This window comes from Candoia aspera, chromosome 8 (assembly GCF_035149785.1).
Source record: "Candoia aspera isolate rCanAsp1 chromosome 8, rCanAsp1.hap2, whole genome shotgun sequence".
NCBI classification, from domain to species: domain Eukaryota; kingdom Metazoa; phylum Chordata; class Lepidosauria; order Squamata; family Boidae; genus Candoia; species Candoia aspera.
In genome coordinates, this window is record NC_086160.1 from 988,979 (window position 1) to 1,013,826 (window position 24,848).

General features: G+C 45.8%; 1 protein-coding gene across 1 annotated transcript in view; it reads right to left on the reverse strand.

Moving 5' to 3' along the window:
• RGS12 (regulator of G protein signaling 12) overlaps positions 1-24,848 on the reverse strand; it is a 72,589-nt gene that overhangs the window by 22,994 nt on the left and 24,747 nt on the right. Inside the window, exons 4-8 of the mRNA XM_063310835.1 lie at positions 9,233-9,402; positions 8,234-8,326; positions 7,130-7,273; positions 2,333-2,512; positions 605-758 (exon numbers count right to left, since the gene is read on the reverse strand). Coding sequence (XP_063166905.1) covers positions 605-758; positions 2,333-2,512; positions 7,130-7,273; positions 8,234-8,326; positions 9,233-9,402 — 741 coding nt within the window. The remainder of the gene's footprint in view (positions 1-604; positions 759-2,332; positions 2,513-7,129; positions 7,274-8,233; positions 8,327-9,232; positions 9,403-24,848) is intronic.

Genomic DNA, 24,848 nt, shown 5'->3' on the forward strand with positions numbered 1-24,848 from the left:
TCTTTATTCTGCCCTACTGAGCCTTGAATTTAGGATTTCCTTCCATAGCTGTCCAGGTAAGATACTGTCCACTTAAAATACTACCTGAATCTAACTATGGAAGTGATTCATTGGCCTAGCTTGCTTTTATAAATTTAATTCCTCATGGAAAAAACCCCCACCATTTATTTTTCCTTCTGTAGCTTCTAAAGTCAAGTGCTAAGAATGATGGGTTGGAAGGAATCATCCCTGAGGCCAAACCATCTGTCCTGGCAGTGGACAGATCTAAAGTTCCAAATTCTGCTTCAGGGAACATTTATCACTTTCCTTTTGCTGTTCGTTTTAAGAAGCTTTCCCCCTCAGATGGAACGGCATGTGCATTAGCTGGGTTCAATGTGCCACCCTCAAACTTGGTGAAAGATGGGTCCATCACCTTCCTTATCTAGATCACCATCGCATGAGCTCAGATACGGCCACAGAAGCAACAGGCCTCGACTGAAAGCTTTGATGCCACAGCAAATTGTCCCATTAGCGAATTCCACTGAATCCAGAAGCCTTCCGTCCATCCGTCCACCCGTCCATCTCTCTTCCCTCCCTCACCTCCTATCTGGATTTTAAAACTCACCTTTGAGACAATCGCCATTCTCCTTTTTCTTCTGTGATCTCCCCAAACTCTTGCTTCTGGACCAGGAAAAAAAAGCCCCTTTTTTCTTTTTCTCAGTATCTTCCTCTCCAGATTCTTCATTCAAGGAATGCCCAGACTTGGCTTTTCCGCCTAACTATCAATGAGTATAATTTTAAGAATTAGTTTGACAGGTATTGTTTATTTAATCAGCGTACTGTTTAAATTTTCTGATGCTGCTGATCGCCAATCATCTTCTTCCCAATCAAATATGCCCCATCATACTGATCACAGAACAGGCCCAGGCAACCAAGAAAAAATAACAATACACATCTCGACTACCTTCTTGATAAGCAAGCGGCTGTCCACCTCACTGACTACTAGTACGTACAAAGAAATATTTTAGCTAATGCCTTTTTATTGGTATTATTTTTCATTTTGAACAAACTAACCACTTTCCCAATATTTGCTAAAAAGCAGGTACAGCTCCTTCACAAACCAGTCATGGGGATTCACACACCATAGGAAAAGGACTCCAATACGCATGCCCCAAATTCCCCTTTTCTTTTAGTTAAAAAACAGATACTGCACCTTAAAAGGCTTTCTAGACTCTCACCGATGCACAGGGGTTCGGAAGGGCCAGGTCTCCTAGAAAAGGGGCCGCTTAGAATTCTGGCCTTAATGACTGAAGTGGCCCCTCGCACTCAGGTGCCAAAAATGTGCAGGGAAGAGATACAAAGACAGCTGGGAAGGGGGTTCCAAGGGAAACGTTTCCCTGGGAGTGGCTTGAGTATCATCTGAAATATGTGAGAGAAGTAGTCAAAGGAATGGTTCCTTAGGGTCACGTGTATTTGACCTGGCGCCTATTAGCTCTCTGTCTCTGCCTCTCTCTCTCTGATCCATACCCTCCAAAAGTCAGCCTTTCTTGAAGCCAAGGGATGCCTGATTTCCCAAGACTGAATCACAGCCTGTCAGAAGTCCTGAAAATGTTTTCTAGAGGAAGAGGATGTGGAACTACCCTCCAAGAGGTCCCAAAGAAAACATATCTCTTGGAAGTGTCACCCTGAAATTAGTAGTAGGCATTCAAATTCAAGTCAGTTGGATGCTTTGATTCTTATTTTCTGCTCGTGATGCGTCTCGAAACGTCCTTCAAAGTACAGGGAGATCGTGGCCCAGCGACCCAGGGAAGGGGTGAGCCCCCCTTCCCTGGGGGTGGACAAGCTGAGGCTGGAGCAGCCATCGGGAGCCTGAATCTGGAGTCGCGCGGAGATTCTGGGAGGCTCTCGGTGAGCTGCTGGGCCGATCCGGCACAGCCGGCCTTCCCTGAAGCTCCCCTGTGTGCCTCCCCTGGAACGTGGGCCACGTTTCACCTAGCTCTGGGCAGAAAATGTGTTAATGGAACCTCCTAGTCCTGAACACTGTAAAGAAGATCAGAAATAAGCATTTCTGCTTTAACAGAACCACCGTTCCCCATGATAGCTGTACATAGGGAAACTAGTATTTTTATTTTTATTTTTTTTTAGATTTTAACTTGATTCTGAGTTGCTTCAAGTCTGGAAATTTTAGTTTATTTGCAAGCTGGATACTTCCAATGTCTTATGTGTGAAGGATGAGGGCAAAGCATACCAATTTGTGGCTCCTTATGAAAAATATTTCCATTTATTTAGGTGATAAACAAGCAAGAATGTTTAACTGTATCTATTTCAACTGTACGTTATAAAGGACAGAAACCTTTCTTGGAGTAGGAACACTGAACACGTCAGGACCAGAACTGGACTTCGAAGTAGGGCTGCTTGTGATGCCTTGTGGATCGGGGACTGGACGACCTTCAACTTCAGCTAAAACACATTCCTGGTAAAATGGAGACTTCAGAAAACGCGTATAGCTGTCAAATTTCATCAAATTGAAAATCTAAAAAGCAAAAAAAGGAAGAACTTTATTAGGACATAATTCAACACAAATATTATTTATTTATTTATATTTATCAAATTTGTCACTGCCCATCTCCTCCTACCGGAAGGACTCTGGGTGATTTACAACAAAATACTCAGTAAAACAATAAATATATAAAATACATTATAAAATTACATATTATTAATAATTATTAATAATATAAATAAAAATAAAGTCCAGATGGCTGTATCTCATTCAGTCTTCACGTGGAAGGAGTGCTTCAAGGCACTAGCCAAGGCATGACTCCTCTCCTCCCCGCCCCAGGCCAGCTGGCAGAGCCAGGTCTTCAAGTTTCTCCAAAAGGCCAGGAGCGATGGGGCTAGCTTCACCTCCGGGGGCAGGATGTTCCAAAGGGCGGGCGCTACCACAGAGAAGGCCCCCCTCCTGGACCCCACCAGATGGAATTCTCTCACCAACGGGGTCCTCAGCATGCCCTCTCTGCAAGATCGGGTGGGGCAGCTAGATGTAACGGGGAAGAGGCGGTCCCTCAGGTAGCCTGGTCCCATGCCACGTAGGGCTTTAAAGATGATAAGCAACACCTTGAATTGGACCCGGAAGCAAACTGGTACCCAGTGCAGCAAGCGTAGCAAAGGTGTCATATGTACCCTTCTAGGGGCATCACAAATAGCCCGTGCGGCTGCATTTTGGACCAGCTGAAGCTTCCGGGTACTCTTCAAGGGTAGCCCCATGTAGAGTGCTACCCTTTATTAGCTTCACTAATTGCCGATCTTCTCCCCGAGAAGCTGCTTTGTGCTGGTGAGAGGCGAAGGGGGTCTTGGGGGGGGGGCCAGCAGATGCTGACGGTCTGCTCACCTTCCCCCTTCAGGCTGCAGCTGGTACATTATACCTAGGTTGTCTTTCTGCCCCTGGTTTTATGCTGATGTAAACCACCTCCCAGTCCATGGTACTTAGATCTGGGTTGTGGAAGAGCTGTGGCACCACCTGGGGCTCAGGGGCCAGGAATTGCCACAAGGAACCCTGGGGACCCCAATCCAGGGAGCAGGCAAACCCTGCTGCTTCTAGAGGCACCAGGTGCAGGAGGCTCTGCAGGCTGGCTGAGAGAGGGTCCGTCCCTGGGCTACCCATGTCTTCAGGCTGCCCTTCCTGCCCCACCCCTCCCTTGGGCCTTGGAAGGCTGCTAGCATCAGAAGATCCTCCCAGGCTTCCGGATTTGAGAAAAGGAAACTCACATTTTAACAAACCTTAGAAGTAAATCCGGCACCTAGATCACTATAAATACACTTTTCATATTTTTTGAAAGACTTTCTCAGAGAAAGCAATTCCATTATATGGGATGATCCTCTTAAATTGAATATTTTTAATGATAAATGAATGGACATAAAAAAGCTGAAAAAGCAACGTTGCTATTTAGGGGAGTTCAAAACTCCACTATTTTGTTCTGTCTTCCTGACTTTTTTAACAGCATTTTGATTAAAAATATTTCTTTAAATATGAAAGAACTTAAACAATAAAAATGAATGATCGTTAAAATCAGAAAGGTAGATACTCATTTTCTTCAAGGAACCCGAAACAAAAAAGGAGATGAAAAGTATGTAGATTAATGTAAACTTGGATCTTAGCAGTACGTGATGAAATTACACTGTGAATATTTATAAATCTTGTATTTATATAAGTCTAGATGAATTGATAAACAAACAAACAGATTTATGGGGTTTCTCTTCATATTCTGCAGGTAGTTATTTCTTTTTTAAGATAAGCATATAAGACAAGCTGAATTTTTAAAAAAATCTTTTGGGAAAAATTAATTGAATAGCAAAAGGAGAACTTGAAGACAATTCTAACCAAATTATCTCTTCTAATATGACTTGGCCTTTCAAAATATTTCTGAAAGTTATACTACAAATAAGAGAATTTAACAGAAGTTTAATGGAACTCGTCTAGAGGAAGATCAAGTTGATCAGCCAAGCCAGCATCTGAGCATGAGCTAAGACAGCCCGGGGGCGGGGGGGCACAGGTGGGTCACCGGGCAAGTGTGTGGCGGCCTGGCCTCACCTGAGCACTGCTCACTTTCCTCGGGCTTGCCCAGGCAGCTCAGAACCCTGTTCCGCGCCATCCCCTGCGCCAACAGGCCATCCACTGCTGCTCTTTGCAACCTGCCTTCTCTGCAGGGAGGGGGTCAGGGGTGGACGGAGGAAGGCTGCAGAGGCACACCTCGACATAGAATAAATCAAGCAGCAATAATGCCACAGTTATAGCCCAAACGCAACCACCTCAATGGAAGAATTAATTTCCTTCTACCCCCAAAACAAGCTATCCTGCTGGGAGGGGGCTCAGGATAAAGCTGTTGGTATTTGGTTGCAAAGAGCAAGCCACTAAATTACTATGGTAACAAATCACTTTGGCAGAGTCAGAAGGTCAAACTTAAGTATCCTCAGGTTGGGGTGTGAAAAGATGACCATATAAGGTAAAGCTGCTTGGGGGAGGAATTTGCCTAGGCTTGCCACAAACAGTTTTAGTTTTCCTTTTTGCTGCCTTCCTTTCCAGTCCTACTCAGAGCGCGTGTGCATGTATGAGCTTCTAAAGCTTTTGTGCCTATCCAGGATTTCTGGATATGGAAAACTGTTTATGTTTTATGCTTTCTGTAAATACACTTATTTTTATAGATATGCCTGGTGGGTGTTTTTTCTGATCTCTCGGGCCAAACGCTTTCCAGCACTCTGCCACAAAAGCTGCACTCCCCAGAGGACCTTTACAGCAGCATGGGGGCATCCTTGGGCTGGCAGGTTTTCCAGCTCTCTCTCCAACGTGGGAATGTCCCAGTTTGATTAGTACAAGGCATAATGTATTTATTAATTGTCCTGTTCAGAACATGCACCAAATCAGTTCTCAATAAAACTCTTTATTAAGAACTATTTACAAGCAGTAAGTCCTTAGACTAATGAGACTGGAATAATCAGGATTAAACAATATAGCAAAGCCGCTCTAGGTTTTAGCTGGAAGGAAGACTGGAACCACTTGGGACACGAGTATTAGAGACAGCAGATCTCGAACTGGAATCCATCTGGAAGAACACAACAATGGAAGGCTGACCCAAGAGATCTGGAGACAAGGCCACAATCAACTAACAGGAATACCCAGAATCTCGGGCACGGAACCCGAACTCAGGACAAGGCTGGACTCAACTGGAATCACTGGGCTAGACTGGATCTCTGCAGGAAGTGAACTGGAGCAAGGCTTGGAACCTGGCACTGGGCTGGACTCGGCTGGATTTGCTGGGCAAGAGACTTGAAGCAAGGCGTGGAACTAGGAATTGTACTGGGTTCAGCTGGAGGTACCGTGTGTGCCACGAACTCAGATCCTGAGCAAGGTGAACAACAATTCCTGAATTCTGCAGGGGTTTGTGACGAGCAGTTACAAGTTGCTGATAGACGGTGGAGCGGAAGACCCTCGGCTTGGTTGCGTGGCTGAGAGAAACGGCAGCTCTCCCAGCTGAATGCTAGGCACTGGCTGCCAGGCTTGGGCGACTCCGATTCCTCCGGTGCAGTGGGTGCAAAGATTCCTCTCTCAGAAGTCAAGCTGGGTGCTGCTTCCTCTTGGAGTTCAAACGCTGCTTCTTCTGACGGTAAGGAGTCTTCTTCTGACGTTGCAGGTCCTGAGGAGCGGTTGTCTCCGGCAGCATGCTGTCTGCGCGACTGCCTTTTATCCCATTCCTTGGCGTGCTTGGAGTCTCTTGCGGCCAATCAAGCTGCCTTTTCCTCCGCTCGCTTTTCAGCTCGTCTCTGGCCCGCGCTGATTGGCATTTTCAAATCCCCCTCTGGATCTCGCCCAGTGTCGTAGATTCTTCCTGCTCTGCTGGGTCATGCTGGATCTTTGTTTCTCCAACTCCAGCACGATAAGTTTCCAATTCCTCCTCTGACTTGGAAAGAGAAACTGAATCCGAGTCAGAGGCAGGCCTGGTCCTGACACTAACGGCACACAAACCTGCTCATCAGAAGAAGGGTCTCCCAAATTAACAGGAACGAAACCAACCAACCAACCAAGGAGTCCAGAGGTTTAGATAAGAGATGAGAATGATGCAAACTCAAAGGTTAGTCCTACAACTATATAAATCTCATGAGGACCAGAATAAGTGAAATCAGCTCAGAAAAAAAGAACCCAGCTGTGAACCACACATCCCTTCTCCATCCCTGCTCTATCCAAGCTGGGGGCGGGGGCTAGGAAGGGGCTGGAGACTGTAGAATACTTAGGCAGTCCAATACTGACTGGCATGGGCCAGTTCACCCGTGCTATGCCAATTTTCAAACAGCTCTGTGAAAAAGATGTTTTCATTTCCCAGCCCAAGGGGGTTCTCAAAACCTGACTGAAGGGCCTGCTCCCCCCTCAGCTGTCCCTTCCTGAAGAGCTTTGCTCAGGACCTCCCCCACACAGCTCTTCTCTTGGAAGGCAGGGTCCCTGGCATGGAAGGAGGGGTCAGCCCCCATCCAGAGAGCACGTGTTTGGGTGCCACGTCTCAGTTCAAGAGCTGGTCTGATGAAAAGCTAAAACTATTTGTGGCAGCCTTCTCAAAAGTGTGTTTTCATAACCAATTAACTCTTTTTAAAATTCAGAAGGTACCTGAAGCTGTTGATCTTTGAACATGTTTGGATGTGGGGCAGTGAGGACATCGTCTGCCAGCTGTACTTGGCTGTCAATATTTACCGGAGTTGTAGCTTTGCTGCATAAATATTTATTAAAGATCTCCTGAGCTCTGAACGAAAGCTGCAAGCAACAAGTCCTGACGTTAGGTTTGGAAAAAACAACACAAAATTACGGAAGCCATGCGATATTAGATTTATATATTATTCAATTAAATATGTTCATTTACATTACACATAAATTTGAAATATAACTTTTTGAAAGAACTTCCCCCAAAGACGGCTCTGTGCCAGGTGTAGAATAAATGCTAGAGCAGTGTTTTCCAAGCTTGGCAACTTTAAGATGTGCGGACTTCAACTCCCAGAATTCCTCAGCTAGTACGCCAGTTCGAAAAACACTGATCTCGAGGGAGCTCAGTCCCCTGACTTGCCCACCGTCTCTGGGTTGTTGATGTCTGCTCTCCCTCCCATTCCTCCCCACAGTCTCCTGCACATTTAAACAACAGAACATGCTTCTGAAGAAAATCCTCTGGTATTGCTACTTGTGCACAGAGAGGAGCAGATGAGGTCCGGGGGCGAAGGGGAGGCCCGCTCCTGCTTTCCACGCCTGTGCTGGTCTTGTCAGAGGGTGGGAGGGCAGCAGAACAGGTGCCTGCTCACTTGCTGGCTTCTAGGCCTGCAGACCTCCAACTCATTTCCAAACTCTCAGTCTCGATGAGGGAGGGGCACCTGCCCAGCTCCTGCAATGTGCAGACCGCCCTGCACCACCCCCACACCGCTGTGGGCAGGGCCCAGTTGCCCCTTCTCTCTCCTGGCTGCACATATGGGGAGGCTCCCATGAACAGGAGTTCTGCCAGCAGTGGGGAGCCTCCCTTCCTTCCAGAAAGCTGACCCCTGGCCCCCCAGGCCCCGCCCCTCTTTCAAGGCTTTCCCCACATCCTCATTCACAGGGCCGGAACTCCTGGCTGGGCCCTGCTCTCCCCCCACCCCAGGCCCTCCAAAGAGTTTGGGCAGCTGTCATTTATCGCAGGTCGTTTCAACGTAAACCGAAAATACATTCACACGATGGACAACACATTCTTACCTCTTTCTTGTCGTGAGCAGGTATACGATTAAAATATTCACAGGCTTGCCAAAATAAAATATTTTCTTCGCTAAATTCCTTCCGTAAAAATTCCTAGTTGGAAAGAGGAATTAAAAATCCCATTGAAATAAAATGTCCAATAGTACTCCAAAGGCCACAAGATCTCAACTCCCGGAAGGTCTCCCGCAGAAAATAGGCTGTTGCCAGGATCAGTCCAGGCCTTGCATCCCTTTCAAAATATGTGTTGAGGCTGGGCTGGGGAGACCCAGGCTCAGGCCTGCTGGTGGGACTTGAAAGCTCACTGAACTGAAACAGCAGCAGAATTAAGCACTTATGCTATTACAAGTAGTCCTCCTGTGGCAGCTTTCGGAAGGGCTACGACGGCCCCATCCTTGTGATGGCACAGAAGGAGACAGCGATTACCGGACCATGTTCTAGCATAAAACAGAGGAGAATCAAGAGGGCTGAGTTCAGCCTGTCCATTTCCTGGCGCAAGGGATTACACCGGGGGAGCAATGTGCAAGGTCCCCCTACCCAGAACAGACCTAGACAGTCAGCCATATCCAGAAATTCTTGAAGCTATGACGCCTTGCTTGTACACAGACTTTGCCCAGAAAAGCGTTATTTGAAATTATTATACTTATTTGGGGCCCAGAAGAATATCACACCCCAAACCTACGGATGATCTTTTTCCCAACCGAGGTTGTCAATACCTAGGTACAGCCCATGTTCTTTGCTCCACAGGAAGCCTTGGACCCCCCCTAAGGATTCAGCCTCGAGCGAGCCCTGCTGAGGGTTCTGCTCAGGTGAGGGAAGCCTGGTGGAGAGGAGCCCTTCACGAGGTCACAGGCCAGGCTGGCCCTTTTATTCCACCTCGGGATAACGCTGCCACAGATATCACCAGGTTTTGTTATCGATTTTAGTGAGACAGTATTCAGTGCACTTTGTTTTGGTTAATACAAAACCAAAACTATAGTTTAGTTATTCTCCATTGCTTACAGAGAAATATCGAATACCAAGGGGATCCTGAAGAAGTCGTTCAAAGGAAACAGCCCAACTGGCAACTCTTCTTTCACGGTGTCGTTGGCAACTCTGGACACTGGGCAGACTGGCATTGCTGCTGAGACTGGTATCGCTGGCACCATCTTTCAAGTCACTGTGATTGAGCTCTACAGTGGAAGCAAAGCACAAATTAATCTGGCAATAAATTTGTGGCTGCTCAACCTTCCTGAAATTGAACACAGTGAAATCTCTCTTTCCCTACAGGGAGCAAGCGAGAAAGACAGCCAGGGACCGTGGATCAAAATGCGTTTGCTAGTAACACAAAGTCAGTAGCTCAGTAACCTTCACCACCGACTCCCTCCTGCAAATCTTTGGATGAAGAACCATTGTTAATGGAGTAATTTCTACAACCAACATGTTTCAACAACCCTCCAGTCAAAAGCATTTAAAGACACTGCCAGTATTCCAACCATTATTTTAAGTGGTTTATACACAATATTTTGAATGTGTATAGCTTGCGTATATTTCATAGAATTTACAAGTTTTCTAGGCCTAACATATGTCCTCTCACTTGCAAAATCTTACACAATGCTTCTCTCCCATAGTTCTGAGCAGCCTGACTTCTCTCAGCATGCGAAATGCAAAATACATTGGCTCTTCCAGCTCAACATTAGTAATGTTTAAATGTTGTGATTGAAAACACACCATCAAAACAACAATGTATTATGTACATGTTCTGGCTTTCAATGAATGCCAGATCAAATCGAGACACTTTAAACAGATTCAGGGATCTCTGAGTTGAAAGGGGGGTCCTGCAGAGCAAGCAGAAGCTGAACTGAGACCATCTTCAGGCTTACTGAAAGGCAAGCAGCCTGTCTGCAGGTTCATACTGTGCTCCCCACTGAAAGGAAAGTCGGGGGAGGGGAAGAGAGAAGAGGGGCACGTTGTTATAATGGTCAGTTTAGGTCCACTCATAAGACACGTTCTAACGATGCTTTCTAATAATGGTGCTTTGGAGGACAAACGTTCAATACATTGTATGGCTGTCTGAATGGTATAGATGGCATGTATCAGAACTTAGGAAGGGCCAGGTTCAAATCTTATTGGATGACTTTGGGCTAATATCAACTTCTCAGACCAACCTACCTCAAAGGGTGGTAGCGTCTACAACATAGGAGTGCCCTTAATTTTTAGGAGGTAACAGACGGGCTAGATTGAGTTATGTGACCCCCAAATGCCACTGTCTTTGTGAAGAGTTGGGGGAACAAACAGGAAGACATCGGAGCCTTCAGGCAAGAAGAAGCATATGGGTTCATAGAAACCTGATGAGATGACACTCAGGAGTGAAATGCAGGGCTGGAAGTGTGGAATGTATTCAAAATGAATATGGTAGACTGGGGGAGGAGGAGGAGGAGGAGGATATATGACTGGTGGGCACATGCACTGGGATCCAGCAATCTTAGCATTTGAGTTAAGGATATAGGGACGAGGAAACAACAAAAATATTATTGGGGTGTATGTTAATGATGTAGACCACCAAGACAGGTAGATGACTTCCTGGTCCAGATTACAGAACTTTCAGGAATGAGAGACTTACAGACATCAACTACATAGAGATCTGTTGGAAAGGCAATTTGGCCAATACTGCAAGGTCCCCCAAATTTCTCAGTGGCCCTGCTTACTGTTTCATCTTCCAAGATCACTGAAGAAATAAACAAGGGGTTGAGCTTTACTGGATTTGGTGGCAATCAAGAGGGAAGACCTGGGTTATGGGGAAAATAAAGTGGGAACTTTGGGAAGATGTGACCATGTCATGTTGTAGTTCAAGATCTTATGGAAAGAGAAACTGGAGCACAGGCATACATGTACACTAGATTTCAGAAGAGCCTATTTCAACAAGCCTAGAGAAGCAGAAGGCAGGATCCCTTGGAGAAAAATCTTCAGACCAAATGGAGCGCAGGAGAGCTGGGAACTTCTCAAAAATAAAATACTGGAAGTTCAACAGCACACTATTAACATATTCAAAAATAGGGGTCAGTTTAGGAAAGCATTATGGATGTACAGAGGACTGAAGAACAGGAGATGGGGAAAGAGCTGATGTTCCTACCTTCATAAAGGGGAAACAAGAGAACCAGGGTGACTGCAGACCAGTCAGCCTGACATCGGTACAGTTCAGTACCCACATGGGTTTATCAAGAATAAATCACACCACACCAGCCTTATCTCCTTTTTTGATAGAGTGCCTCGTATTCAATCAGCAAACCATTCAACAGAGCCTCCCATGAGATCCTAGATCCTAGAAGAGGAGATACTAAAATGTTGGCTAGACTATGTTATCATTAGATAGGTACAGAGCTCACTGAACAATTGTACCCAACCAGTGCATGTCAATGGCTCCACATTAAGCTAGATGAAGGGCTGAGGGACAAATCACCCAACTGGACATTCTGCAAAGTCCTCAGCTCTCTTGCTTCTTGAACTTGACTTTTGCTGAAGAACCCAGCAATGCATTACTTATCTGTAAGCTACTTTTCTGTGGGGCAGCCAGATCTAGCCTTCAAAAATCTGGATGTCTACAGTCTTTGTTATACAGCAAAGGATTGTTACCTTGTCATGGTGCTGGAGCCTGAGCACCTCAACGATGCCATGAGCTAAACCGTGAAGGGCCACCCAAGACGGGAAGGTCACGACAGAGAGGTCAGACTAAATGCAGTCCCTGGGGAAGGTAATGGCAACCCACCCCAGTATTCTTGCCGTGAAAACTAAATGGATCAGTACAACCAGAGATATGTCGGTATACCATCGGAAGATGAGACCCCCAGGTCGGAAGATGGTCAAAATGCTACTGGGGAGGAACAGAGGATGAGTTCAACCAGCCCCAGACATGATGAAACAGCTAGCTCAAAGCCGAGAGGATGGCTAGCGGCCAACGGTGCTGGTGGTGAACGGCGAATCCGATGTTCTAAGGATCAACACACCATTGGAACCTGGAATGTAAGATCTATGAGCCAGGGCAAATTGGATGTGGTTATTGGTGAGATGTCAAGATTAAAGATAGACATTTTGGGCATCAGTGAACTGAAATGGACTGGAGTGGGTGACTTCACATCAAATGACCACCACATCTACTACTGTGGACAAGAGAACCACAGAAGAAATGGAGTAGACTTCATAATTTATAGTAAAGTGGCTAAAGCAGTGCTTGGATACAATCCAAAAAACAACAGAATGATCTCAATTCGAATTCAGGGCAAGCCATCTAACATCACAGTGATCCAAATATATGCCCCAACCACAGATGCTGAAGAAGCTGAAGTAGAGCAGTTCTATGAGGATCTGCAGCACCTACTGGACAACATGCCTAAAAGAGACATTATTTTCATCACAGGAGACTGGAACACTAAGGTGGGCAGTCAAATGACACCTGGAATGACAGGTAAGTATGGCCTGGAAGAACAAAATGAAGCAGGACATAGGCTGATAGAACTTTGCCAAGACAATTCACTCTGCATAACAAACACTCTCTTCCAACAACCTAAGAGACGGCTTTATATGTGGACTTCACCAGATGGACCACACCGAAATCAGAGTGACTACATCCTTTGCAGCCAAAGGTGGTGGACATCTATACAGTCGGTAAAAACAAGGCCTGGAGCTGACTGTAGTTCAGATCACGAACTTCTTATTGCACAATTTAGGATCAGACTAAAGACATTAGGGAAGACCCACAGATCAGCTAGATATGAGCTCACTAATATTCCTAAGGAATATGCAGTGGAGGTGAAGAATTGATTTAAGGGACTGGACTTAGTAGATAGGGTCCCGGAAGAACTATGGACAGAAGTTCGCAACATTGTTCAGGTGGCGGCAACAAAATACATCCCAAAGAAAGAGAAAACCAAGAAGGCAAAATGGCTGTCTGCTGAGACACTAGAAGTAGCCCAAGAAAGAAGGAAAGCAAAAGGCAACAGTGATAGGGGGAGATATGCCCAATTAAAGGCAAAATTCCAGAGGTTAGCCAGAAGAGATAAGGAATTATTTTTAAACAAGCAATGCGCAGAAGTGGAAGAAGAGAATAGAATAGGAAGGACAAGAGACCTCTTCCAGAAAATTAGAAACATTGGAGGTAAATTCCAGGCAAAAATGGGTATGATCAAAAACAAAGAGGGCAAGGACCTAACAGAAGAAGAAGAGATCAAGAAAAGGTGGCAAGAATATACGGAAGACCTGTATAGGAAGGATAACAATATCGGGGATAGCTTTGACGGTGTGGTCAGTGAGCTAGAGCCAGACATCCTGAAGAGTGAGGTTGAGTGGGCCTTAAGAAGCATTGCTAATAACAAGGCAGCAGGAGACGACGGCATCCCAGCTGAACTGTTCAACATCTTGCAAGATGATGCTGTCAAGGTAATGCATGCTATATGCCAGCAAATTTGGAAAACACAAGAATGGCCATCAGAGTGGAAAAAATCAACTTATATCCCCATACCAAACAAGGGAAACACTAAAGAATGTTCAAACTATCGAACAGTGGCACTCATTTCACATGCCAGTAAGGTAATGCTCAAGATCCTCCAAGGTAGACTTCAGCAATTCATGGAGCGAGAATTGCCAGATGTACAAGCTGGGTTTAGAAAAGGCAGAGGAACTAGAGACCAAATTGCCAATATCCACTGGATAATGGAAAAAGCCAGGGAGTTTCAGAAAAACATCTATTTCTCTTTTATTGACTATTCTAAAGCCTTTCACTGTGTGGACCATAACAAATTGTGGCAAGTTCTTAGTGGTATGGGAATACCAAGTCATCTTGTCTGCCTCCTGAAGAATCTGTATAACGACCAAGTAGCAACAGTAAGAACAGACCACGGAACAACGGACTGGTTTAAGATTGGGAAAGGAGTACGGCAGGGCTGTATACTCTCACCCTGCCTATTCAACTTGTACGCAGAACACATCATGCGACATGCTGGGCTTGAGGAATCCAAGGCTGGAGTTAAAATTGCTGGAGGAAACATTAACAATCTCAGATATGCAGATGATACCACTTTGATGGCTGAAAGCGAAGAGGAACTGAGGAGCCTTATGATGAAGGTGAAAGAAGAAAGTGCAAAAGCTGGCTTGCAGCTAAACCTCAAAAAAACCAAGATGATGGCAACCAGCTTGACTGATAACTGGCAAACAGAGGGAGAAAATGTAGAAGCAGTGAAAGACTTTGTATTTCTAGGTGTGAAGATTACTGCAGATGCTGACTGCAGTCAGGAAATCAGAAGACGCTTAATCCTGGGGAGAAGAGCAATGACAAATCTCGATAAAATAGTTAAGAGCAGAGACATCACACTGACAACAAAGGTCTGCATAGTTAAAGCAATGGTATTCCCCGTAGTAACATATGGCTGCGAGAGCTGGACCATAAGGAAGGCGGAGAGAAGGAAGATCGATGCTTTGGAACTGTGGTGTTGGAGGAAAATTCTGAGAGTGCCTTGGACTGCCAGAAGATCAAACCAGTCCATCCTCCAGGAAATAAAGCCAGACTGCTCACTTGAGGGAATGATATTAAAGGCAAAACTGAAATACTTTGGCCACGTAATGAGAAGACAGGACACCCTGGAGAAGATGCTGATGCTAGGGAGAGTGGAGGGCAAAAGGAAGAGGGGCCGACCAAGGGCAAGGTGGATGGATGATATTCTAGAGGTGACGGACTCGTCCCTGGGGGAGCTGGGGGTGTTGACGACCGACAGGAAGCTCTGGCGTGGGCTGGTCCATGAAGTCACAAAGAGTCGGAAGCGACTGAACGAATAAACAACAACAGTCTTTGTTGCCATCTAGGGATGTCCTGGAATTTTGCAGCCCAAATATTATAGCCAAATGTTCTTCTCCAAATTCCCTGCTTCTGTTTGCTTGCTTTGCTGTTCTCTACCCCAGATGGTAGCAGAGATACAGACAACTCTAGCTCCTTCCCACCTCCTACAGTTGTCCAGAGTCTGTGGCGCAGATGAGAAGTTTGACGTACAGTCATTGTCAACCACCTTTTTAAGGTTTGCATCCAGAAAAGTGAGAATCAATGAATACATTAAATAAATACATGCATATTCACGTAAATTACCACAGCAACTTGTGCTGATCAATGAAAGTGCCAAGCCCAACCGAAATAAACATATCATCGGCAGCACATATAAATAAGGCAAAAGCAGAAATATTTTGTAGCAGCAGCTAACAAAATCTGCTGAAGGCCTGGCACTATTTGACTTGACAATGGGATAGACTATATTTTAAGGAACAAAATATCAAGCACCAGAACTGTTCTGCATACTTGTAAAAAGAACAGTGTGTGAAACAGGCTGCTTGTTTTTGCAAAGTAAAGAGAAAGAATCAGGCAACTAGCTGTCGTGGCTGCCCTCTCCAGGTGCCCGGGGGCTGCTGGGGTCTGGATGGGGAGCAACGGGCTTCAGCTGGACCCTGGTAAGAGGGAGTGGCTGTGGGTTGACAGCCCCTCGGCTCCTAGGAATTTGCCATCCTTGGTTGCGGATGGGGCCGCACTGCCCCATTCAGAACCCGTGCGTAACTTGAGGGTCCTTCTGGACTCACGACTCCTGCTTGAAGAACAGGTGGCAGCCGTGGCCAGAAGGGCCTTTGCACAACTTCGTGTTTTGCGCCAGCTCCGCCCTTTCCTGGAGCGAGAGGCCCTCCGAACAGTCACTCATGCCCTGGTCATCTCCCATATAGACTACTGCAATGCGCTCTATATGGGGCTACACTTGAAGAGTATCCGGAAGCCACCGCTGGTCCAGAATGTGGTCGCGCGGGCAATTCTAGGTGCCCCAAGATTGGCACATGTAACACCTCTGCTGCGCGAGCTGCACTGGGTGCCAGTTTGCTTCTGGGTCCAATTCAAGGTGTTGGTTATCACCTATAAAGCCCTACATGGCATGGGGCCAGGTTACCTCAGGGACCGTCTCATCCCCTTTACGTCAGCCCGTCCCACCCAGTCATGCAGAGAGGGCATGCTGCGGACCACGCCTGCAAGAGAATTCCATCTGGCGGGGTCCAGGAGACGGGCCTTCTCTGTGGTGGCTCCCGCCCTTTGGAACATCCTTCCCACGGAAGTGAGGTTGGCCCCCTCCCTTCTGGTCTTCAGAAAACAGCTGAAAACCTGGTTTTGTCACCATGCCTGGAGTGGGGAGAGGAAGAGCCATTCTTGGGGCTGGTTAGTTCCCTAGCCCTGCAGGGACCAGCCTTACCCCTTTATGGGCTGAATTTGACCTGCCCTTACTTGGATTTTATTGTATTTTATATTTATTGAGTATTGGTATTATTTATAATTTTATTGAATTTTAAATTGTTTTTATTGTGAACCGCCCAGGGTACCCCGTATGGGGGAAATGGGCAGTGATAAAAATATGATTGATTGATAAATAAATGAATAAATAAATAAATAAATAAAATGTGATTTACTTGATTCCGCTGTGTCTTTGGTTTGGGGTTTTCAGATTGTTATTTTATTAGCTTTTTAATAATACTGTGGGTGTTTTAATATTTTTCTATATTATTTATCATGTAAAGTACAGAGGGTTCTTGGACTGTGTTGGGATATAGATGTAATGTAAATAAATACTGTGGTTACATCAAGAGTTTGGCTGGACCCAAAGCACCGATAAAGTTAACCTGTAAGCTGCCCCCCTCAAATTTGCTAGCAACTCAAGTCACCTTTAAGTCCTCTAGTGGATCCTGCCCTGAACAGCGTTGGACTAGATGACTCTAAGGCCCCTTCCACCCAGACTGTATGGAGTAGTGCCTCTTCCTCAGAATGATGCGTGTTGGATACTATTCCAACATAGCGAAGCGATGCCTCATGTTACATTTTTCAGATGGGCTGCAATGGTATTTTTCCTTCCTTTCCTTCCCATATCAGATGCACCAGATTGGAGTTTTTCCCAAGCCATCCCGCAGTGACAGAGCAGCTCAGCAAGGTCCACAGAGCGGCTGCGGCATCCGACCACACGCCCGGCAGGACAGAAGCTTGAGGCAGCCTCCATAACCCTGCCTTCTCCCTGCCGGAGCCATGTAATTTGCATGGTGCTGGGGGTGGGCCAGCCGTTCCCCCAGGGCCCAACCACACAGCCTGCAGGCTTGTGGGGAGGGGGGGGGAGAAGGCGGCATTAGGCCTCCCTGGGACCAGCACGGACGGAGCGCCAGGAGAGCATTAGCATTCGACCAGTCGGACTCTCGGCTCAATACATTCTATGCAACAAGCTTTATAATATCATAAAGGGGAGGAAACACCTCCATCATTTTTACAAACAAACAGAAAGAGAATTGGCAAGTAAGAATCAGTGAAGACATTACCGGGATGAAGCTGGTATGAGCCCCTGTGGTGGTGCCACTTCACCAGATACCTCAAGCCATCGTACATCGCAGGCCACCCTTCAGCAGCCATGCCAAGTGGCAGGGCCAGCCCCCGGAGACGGCCAGGCCAGCCTCCCATGAGCAGTGGTGGCAGCAGTGGCAAACATGTTTCTCCTCTACTACTGTCCTCTATTTTACTGCACTTTCTCCAAATGGCATTTTCCTCGTACAGCCTTAAGTGATGCTCTTTATACACTTGACGCAAAGCTTATCAAACGCAACATCAATAATTGAAAGGAAAGCCTTTAACTGCTGTTGCTGAAGGAACATTAATTATTCACACTACATTGAAATGCAAGGACAGCAGCGGTACTCAAGTGGCCACAACTGAAATGCAAGTCCCAAAGCCACACATCCTGCACTCCACATAGCAGAAAATTCTGGGCAACAGACAGGAAGACTCAACCCAGAGAAAGTAGTCTTGGAGACACTCAAGCCGTGAGCCAAGCCGAGCTTCAGAGGCAGCAACCGGCACCTTGCATTCACCGGGAAGCTAACCAGCAGCCAATATACTTCTCACAGTAGTGCCTTTACATGGGTGAACCTCAGTGCACCCATGCTTACCTGGCCATTTGGTGTTTCCCCAGCTGAAGCTTTCAGGCGGTCAAGGGCAGCCTCATGTACAGCTGATTGCAATAATCCAACTGCAAGGTGACACGGGCACGAGTGACCAGGAGCAAAGCTTCTTGTTCCAGAAAGGCCACAACTGGAGTACCATATAATTGTGAGATGGGCCTCCTGGCCGCTTCCTCCACCTGCTGCGAGTCCAGGAAAACCCCCAGGTTGCAAGCCAGCCCCGTTGGGGAATGCAACCCCAACCAGAGTCAGAGACGAGGTATCTCCGGAAACAGCTAGCTTTCAAGTCCACTTCCTTGCTGTAATTCAGTTTAAGCACCTTTCTCCCATCTAGACCCCAACCGCCTCCAAATATTGGGCCAGGTTGCCGACCACATCCCCAGGGGCCCAGCGCACAGCGGCACAGCTTGCAGCGTGGAGGACCACAGGCTCAACTGAACCCAGATGGCCTTGCAAGATGGGGGCTCTTTCATCTGAGCTGGACCTGCCCACCTCATCCTGTGGATGTGAGCCATTCTACCCTCTAGATACTGTGTGAATTGATTGCGAATGCCAGCAGACAATCTTCTGGCTTGGTTTTCTCTGACGAGTCACTTTAACTATACTGTCAGCCAGCTGTCTGTGAACGCAATAAAAGTGGAGAAATAAGCTCACTTTGCCAGTCTCACCGCCATATTGTAGGCTTGTACTTTGTTTGGTCACATTCACTTTTTGTTTTCTGCCAGCATCTCTCAAGATTTCTCTTAAACTGTTTCATCTCCCATAGCTTCTTTGAAAATCAAGGGAACCTTGCATCAATGGCCAAAGAGAGATTACTGAGGAGTTACCCTATCAAGCACCAGAGCTGACCCCTTATTTGAGCGGTCAGCCAGGCATCCAGCAGAACTGCCCAACGGGGTTTTGGGAAGCTCCCCAATGCCCTTTAGAAGCCTATGCGGTCTAACAAGACTAAGTGAATAGGCCCTTCCTCCCCACAGAGATCCGGGTCACCAGTAAACTGCATGGTAGCTAGAGAGCAATCTGACCCTGACATGGTACTAACGGAAATGTCCCCCATCCTCAGATCACATCGCAGGTGCTCCAAGACAAAACCCAGATCTACTGTATGGTCCCTTATGTAGGTTGGGCCCATGACTTCCTGGGCTTTGTCATAGTTGCCATTAACACACCAGCTGTGTCCCTGGCCCCTAGTGAAGGCAAGCTGGAATCCTCCAGAATCCGAAGACTCAGGGATTCGAAAACCAATTCTGCACTCTAATCAAGAATCTCAGATAGGGATACTGATACAGCCACAATGTCCCTGGCTTGTTCCTAAGGTCCAGCCTCACAAAGAGCACCTTGCAACAACGATCTGCAGAATTAGACACTGACTATGCATGACTACAGTCAGACAAAGATCTTGTGCTGGAGGCAGGAACCACTTTTGAGGGTTGCCTTTTCAGTCTTTGCCATGCTTGTATTTTGTTGATTTGGCCACTTTTAGGAACTGACATCTTATGAAGTACAGTGCAGCTCATGAAGTAGTGGTGTTATATGGGTGTATGATGGTACACCTGTAACTACCAGCACCACTGCATTCTAGGCCAATTGCCAAATGGTCTTCGAGGGCAGCCTCACATACAGCATGTTGCAGTAATCTAACTGGGAGGTGACTAAGCCATGAGTGAAGCAGAGCTTTCCGTCCAGGAACAGGCACAACTGCTGTTCCTGCTTAAATTGTACAAAGGCCCTTGACCAAAGGTGCCACCTGCTCCTTGAAGCAGGAGCTGTGAGTCCAAGAGGAACTCCCAAATTGTGCACTGGTTCTAAGCGGGGAGTACCAATCTTCAGTTCTGGGAACTGAGCAGCCCAAAAGCCGCAGCTATTTGCTGGGATTGAGCCAAAGCCTCCTCCTCCCTATCCAGATCCCCACCGCCTCCAGGCACTGGGATAGCACCTTGGTGGCATCACTTGGCTGGCCTGGGGCAGAGACAGACAACTGAGTATCATTAGCATACTGATGACACTACATCCCATGCCAACAAATGATCTCTCCCAGCAGCTTCATACAGACGTTAAGCAGCAGCGGAGACTGGACATTGCAGGGACCGAAGGTAGACTGCTTTCCTCCCACCAACACCAACACTGTTGGAAGCCATCCCGGAGGGAGGAGGGGAGCCACTGTAACACTGTACTTCCTGCTCCCAACATTGGAGCCGGTCCAGGAAGATTCCATGCCTGATGCTATCAAAAGCTGCTGAAAAGTCAAGAAGGGCTAGGATGAACGCACTCCTCCCATCCCACGCCTGCCATTGGTCAGTGACCAGCATGACCAGTGCTGGCCCCATACTGTGACCTGGCTGAATTCAGACTGAAAGAGGTCTAGATAATCTGCTTCTTCCAGGGCCTTCTGGAGCTGCGAGGCAACTATTATACTCTCAGCAGTCTTACCTAGAAAGGGGAGGTGGGAGTGCCAGACAAAATTGCCCAGTCAGCTGGGTCTAGTGAAGGCTTCTCGAAGAGAGGCAGGCCACAGCCTCAAACCCTAACAGAACCCCACCCTCCTTCAAGGATGCACCTACTGTACCACCACAGAGATCCAATTAATTAAAGCATGCAAGATTACAAAATAGACAGGTTACAAACGTAGGAGCTCTACCTCTAAAGGAGCAGTGGGATGCCAAACAGCTACTTACACTGAAAAGAGGCAATAAATTAGACCCTAAAAAAGCTTACTAACAACAAATTCAATCAGGTAAACATAATACTGTACGCAATATAAAAGCCAGGGAAGCTGGTCATCAGTGCCAGTTCAAAAGCCACAGATCCCCAATCAGAGAAACACCCCTATTTCTCAGAGTCAAACAAAAATGTCTTAAGTCCAGGTTTAAAAACTAAATTGACTCCAAAGCTTCAGTACTAGGTCCTAGGAGGCTCTCATCATTGAATTTTTATGTTTTAAAACATCAAGCATTCCTTTTCATTGGCAAGATTTAATTAATTATATATTATGTTTATTATCTCCGACTAGTGAACAGAAATGTCAGCAGGTGTTTAGCCTGGGAAGAAAAGCAGCCAATCGAAGAGAATATTTGTAGCTCAGGGTTGAACTGGGGAGTCCTTGGTGCTCTCTGAGCCTGGTTGTTTTCTTGCAGATGTTTCATTGCTAGACTAAGCAACATCTTCAGTGCAAAGAGGGAGTGGGCCTTGCTCTCAGTTTATATACCGTGGCTTGCCCTGCTTGTGTTGGTGGGGGTGTTGTTCTCTCCTTGGGAGTTCCTGGATTGGGCTGTTGTTTGCTGCTTGGTTGATTGACTGAGTTAATAGTTCCTTGATTAGGGTATATTGTGCTGTTTGATGGTTCATCTGGTGTTAATCCTAGTGTTGATTTTTGCATATCTGGGTGTTGTTTGCTGGCGAGGGAGTGTCCTGGTCTTTTCGCTTTTCTATTGTCTCTTTTGAATGGTATGTAAATGTTGTTTACCTCTATGTGTCTGTTGATGGCTGCTTTGTCTGAGTGCCAAGCTTTCGGGAATTCCCTAGCGTTTCTGGATTTGGCTTGGTTTAGGATGCTCACAGTTTCCCAGCTGAAAGTATGGTTAAGTCTGTCCATGTGTTGCAAGATTAAGGAGTTCTCATCGTGTCTTCTGACTGCTAGTTGGTGTTTGTGGGTGCGCTCTGCTAGTCTTCTGCCTGTCTGTCTTACATAGTGGCTGTTGCAGGCTTTGCACTGTATGTTGTAGATGACTCCTGTTTTTTCTTCCTGGACTACTGGGTCTTTTGGGTTACTTAAGATGTTTTGAAGAGTTTTAGTTGGTTTGTGTGCTACAGTGATGCCATGTGGTTGTAACAGTCTGTTGGTAGTTTCCGAGATGTTTCTGATGTATGGCAGTGTTATCCTTTTCATAGCTTTAGTTGGTTGGGTTGTAGTGGGTTGGGTGGTCAGGCACTTTTTGATAAAGTTGAGCGGGTATCCGTTTTGCTGAAAGATGCTGTACAGACGATCCCTTTCCTTCCTCTGGTGTTCTGGGTTGCTGCAGTGCGTAAGTGCTCATCTGAATAATGTTCTTATGCAGTTCCTCTTGTGGGAGGTGGGGTTGTTGCTTTGATAACAGAGCACTTGGTTAGTGTGGGTAGCTCCAAGAAAAGCAGTGACAGGCTTAGTTCACTCTTGCAAGGGAGACAACCGGGGAGGCTCAGGGCTGCAGGCAAGACAGCGAAGTTGAGAATCATCCCTGAGATGGTAACGCCAGCCTGCTTCCATACTGTTGCTAAGAAGACTGCGCAGAAGCATTCAAGGGGTGACTAGGAGCAAAGCCGGAGCCAAACGCATCTTTCTCTTTAACTGAGAGAGAAAAAATCTACTGGCGTACCTGATGGGCAGTGCTGGGCTTCAAGGTTTAGTGACCGTGCTAAGCAGACCACAGGCAACTGAGCAGGGACTGACCGGGCTCCCGTCTTTACAGCCAGGTTGGCGTAGCAGACCACCTTGCCTCTGAAGATGTCAGCCACAGTTGCCAGCGAAACCTCAGGAAATCTCTAGTTTAGACCATGGTCACTAAACCCGGAAGCCCAACAGTGCCCAACAGGTGAAAAAAAAAAAGATAGATACAACAGTTTTGACAATGTTATGAAATGCTGAAATTAATTAAAAAGAGGGAAAATTTGGAAAACTGTATCATAAACAGACCTCTGAAAAGTTTGATCATGTTGCTTGAAAATCCTCTTCTTTGCCCCATTGTTAATTTAAAAAAAATTCAAAGGCTGACCCCGCCCCCCCAAAAGTATCAACCATCCACTGCTGCAAGTCAGGTCAATTCTTCTCCTTCCACTGTTTTAGAATGGGCCCTATCACAATTTCTGATAGCTCTACCAAACGCTGGGGATACAGCAATGATGCATAAAGATTCGCCCAGGCATAAGAGCAATTTCAGCCCCAAAGCTAAGAGGGCAAGTCCAGACCAATGACTTAATGTTCCCACTCCTGAATTCCATCTGTACGAGAAGGCCACTGGAACCAACCAACCAACCTGTAGCATCTTCTCTTGTACAAGCCTTTCGCTCAGCGGATGGACACCGATTTTGCATTCTTTAATTACAGAGACGCTGAGTCATCACAAGCTGAATGACTGAGCTGCCAAGAAGCTGTCTGAGGTCATCCTACAACAGTTTTGTCTGGTCTTAATTCTACCAAATGTTTTCAAATGCTTCACCAGAACTGAGCTGATCCAGAGAAATGCTATTATAAAAGGCCTGGCTTTTTATAATATTCATTGATCTAAAAATAGTCAATTAATCCATTATCCCATAATGTAAGCTCTGGATAAACAGGTCAAAATTATATGCAAACAAATAAAAAAGTACAAATGCATACAAAAGCTTTAAGGAATCAACACAACCACTAAACTGGATAGCAATAGAAAAAAAGAGGGGAGGGAAATTATGTTATAAACTGAACACTAGAAACTTGGAACATACTGCTCAGAAGTCTTTTTCTTTGCTTCTTTGTCAAACCAAAAAACAAACAAACAAAAAACCATTCAGTAGTGGAGAAACAGTATGTATCAACCAGCCCATGCTGCAAATCCAGTGTAGATTTCTCCTCCCAGTATTTTACACTCCTTTGAGCCACTGTCCACTCCCCCAAATCTCCAATTTGCCATATTTGAAGGTATTTCAAATGCTGGAGACGCAGCCAGCAAGAACATATGCAACCTTAACAAAGAATAATTGATCCAGAGTCATACTAACAATCCTTTTGATGCCAACCCAAAATGTATCAAGAACAGAATGAGACAAGATCATGTGGGTTAATGTTCCAACTTCTGATTTATATCACCAACAGCAGGGTCATTGTAACCAACTTAATATAACATTATTTTTTGTCTGCCTCAAACAATGTTAATAAGTTTGAGGCAGACAAAAAATAATGTTGTATTGTAGTAACTTTATGTAAGATTATAGGAAACTAATCTCAGGGTTTTTAATGTGATCCTCCAATGATTTAACAAAATGGGATATTCGAGCTTATTATTCCAAAGGTCACATAAATAACTCCTATCAATTTCATCAACTTCTTTCAACTTCCTATAAAGAAGAGCTACTGGTCTAGAAGTTTAGATTCTACTTTAGAACTGGGGTCATCTCACAACGTAAGCTTTTGATAAGTTAACTGGGTACAATTCTATCAGTAATCCAATTTTTTTTCATATATGACTGGCAGCAATAAGAGCAGATACTGCCTGCCAGGATTTCAATATGGTTGGATAGTAACATTCAAGTTAGCCCAAAGAGGAGCTAAATTTTGAAATTCTGTATTTAGGACAATCACTAAAGTTAGAATAAATGCCAGTGATAAACCTAAAAGTGTGGAAAGTTAACTCTATTTTTCTTAACAAATAAATAGTAATTCAGGCAATTCATGTTTGTTTGCTTAAAATAATGTGATGGAATAAATATAGGAAGGCCACTCAAAGTAGAAGTTGACCTTGAAGTTATATTCATATTAATTACATTTATCTTACACTAAGCTTATCTTGCACTAGAATCCCAGACTATCTGCCTAGGGCTCACAAATTCACAAATTCCTCCTGACTGAGGAGGGATCAGATCCCTCTCAACAGGGCCACCAACTGACACAAGAGTGGAGAAAGAT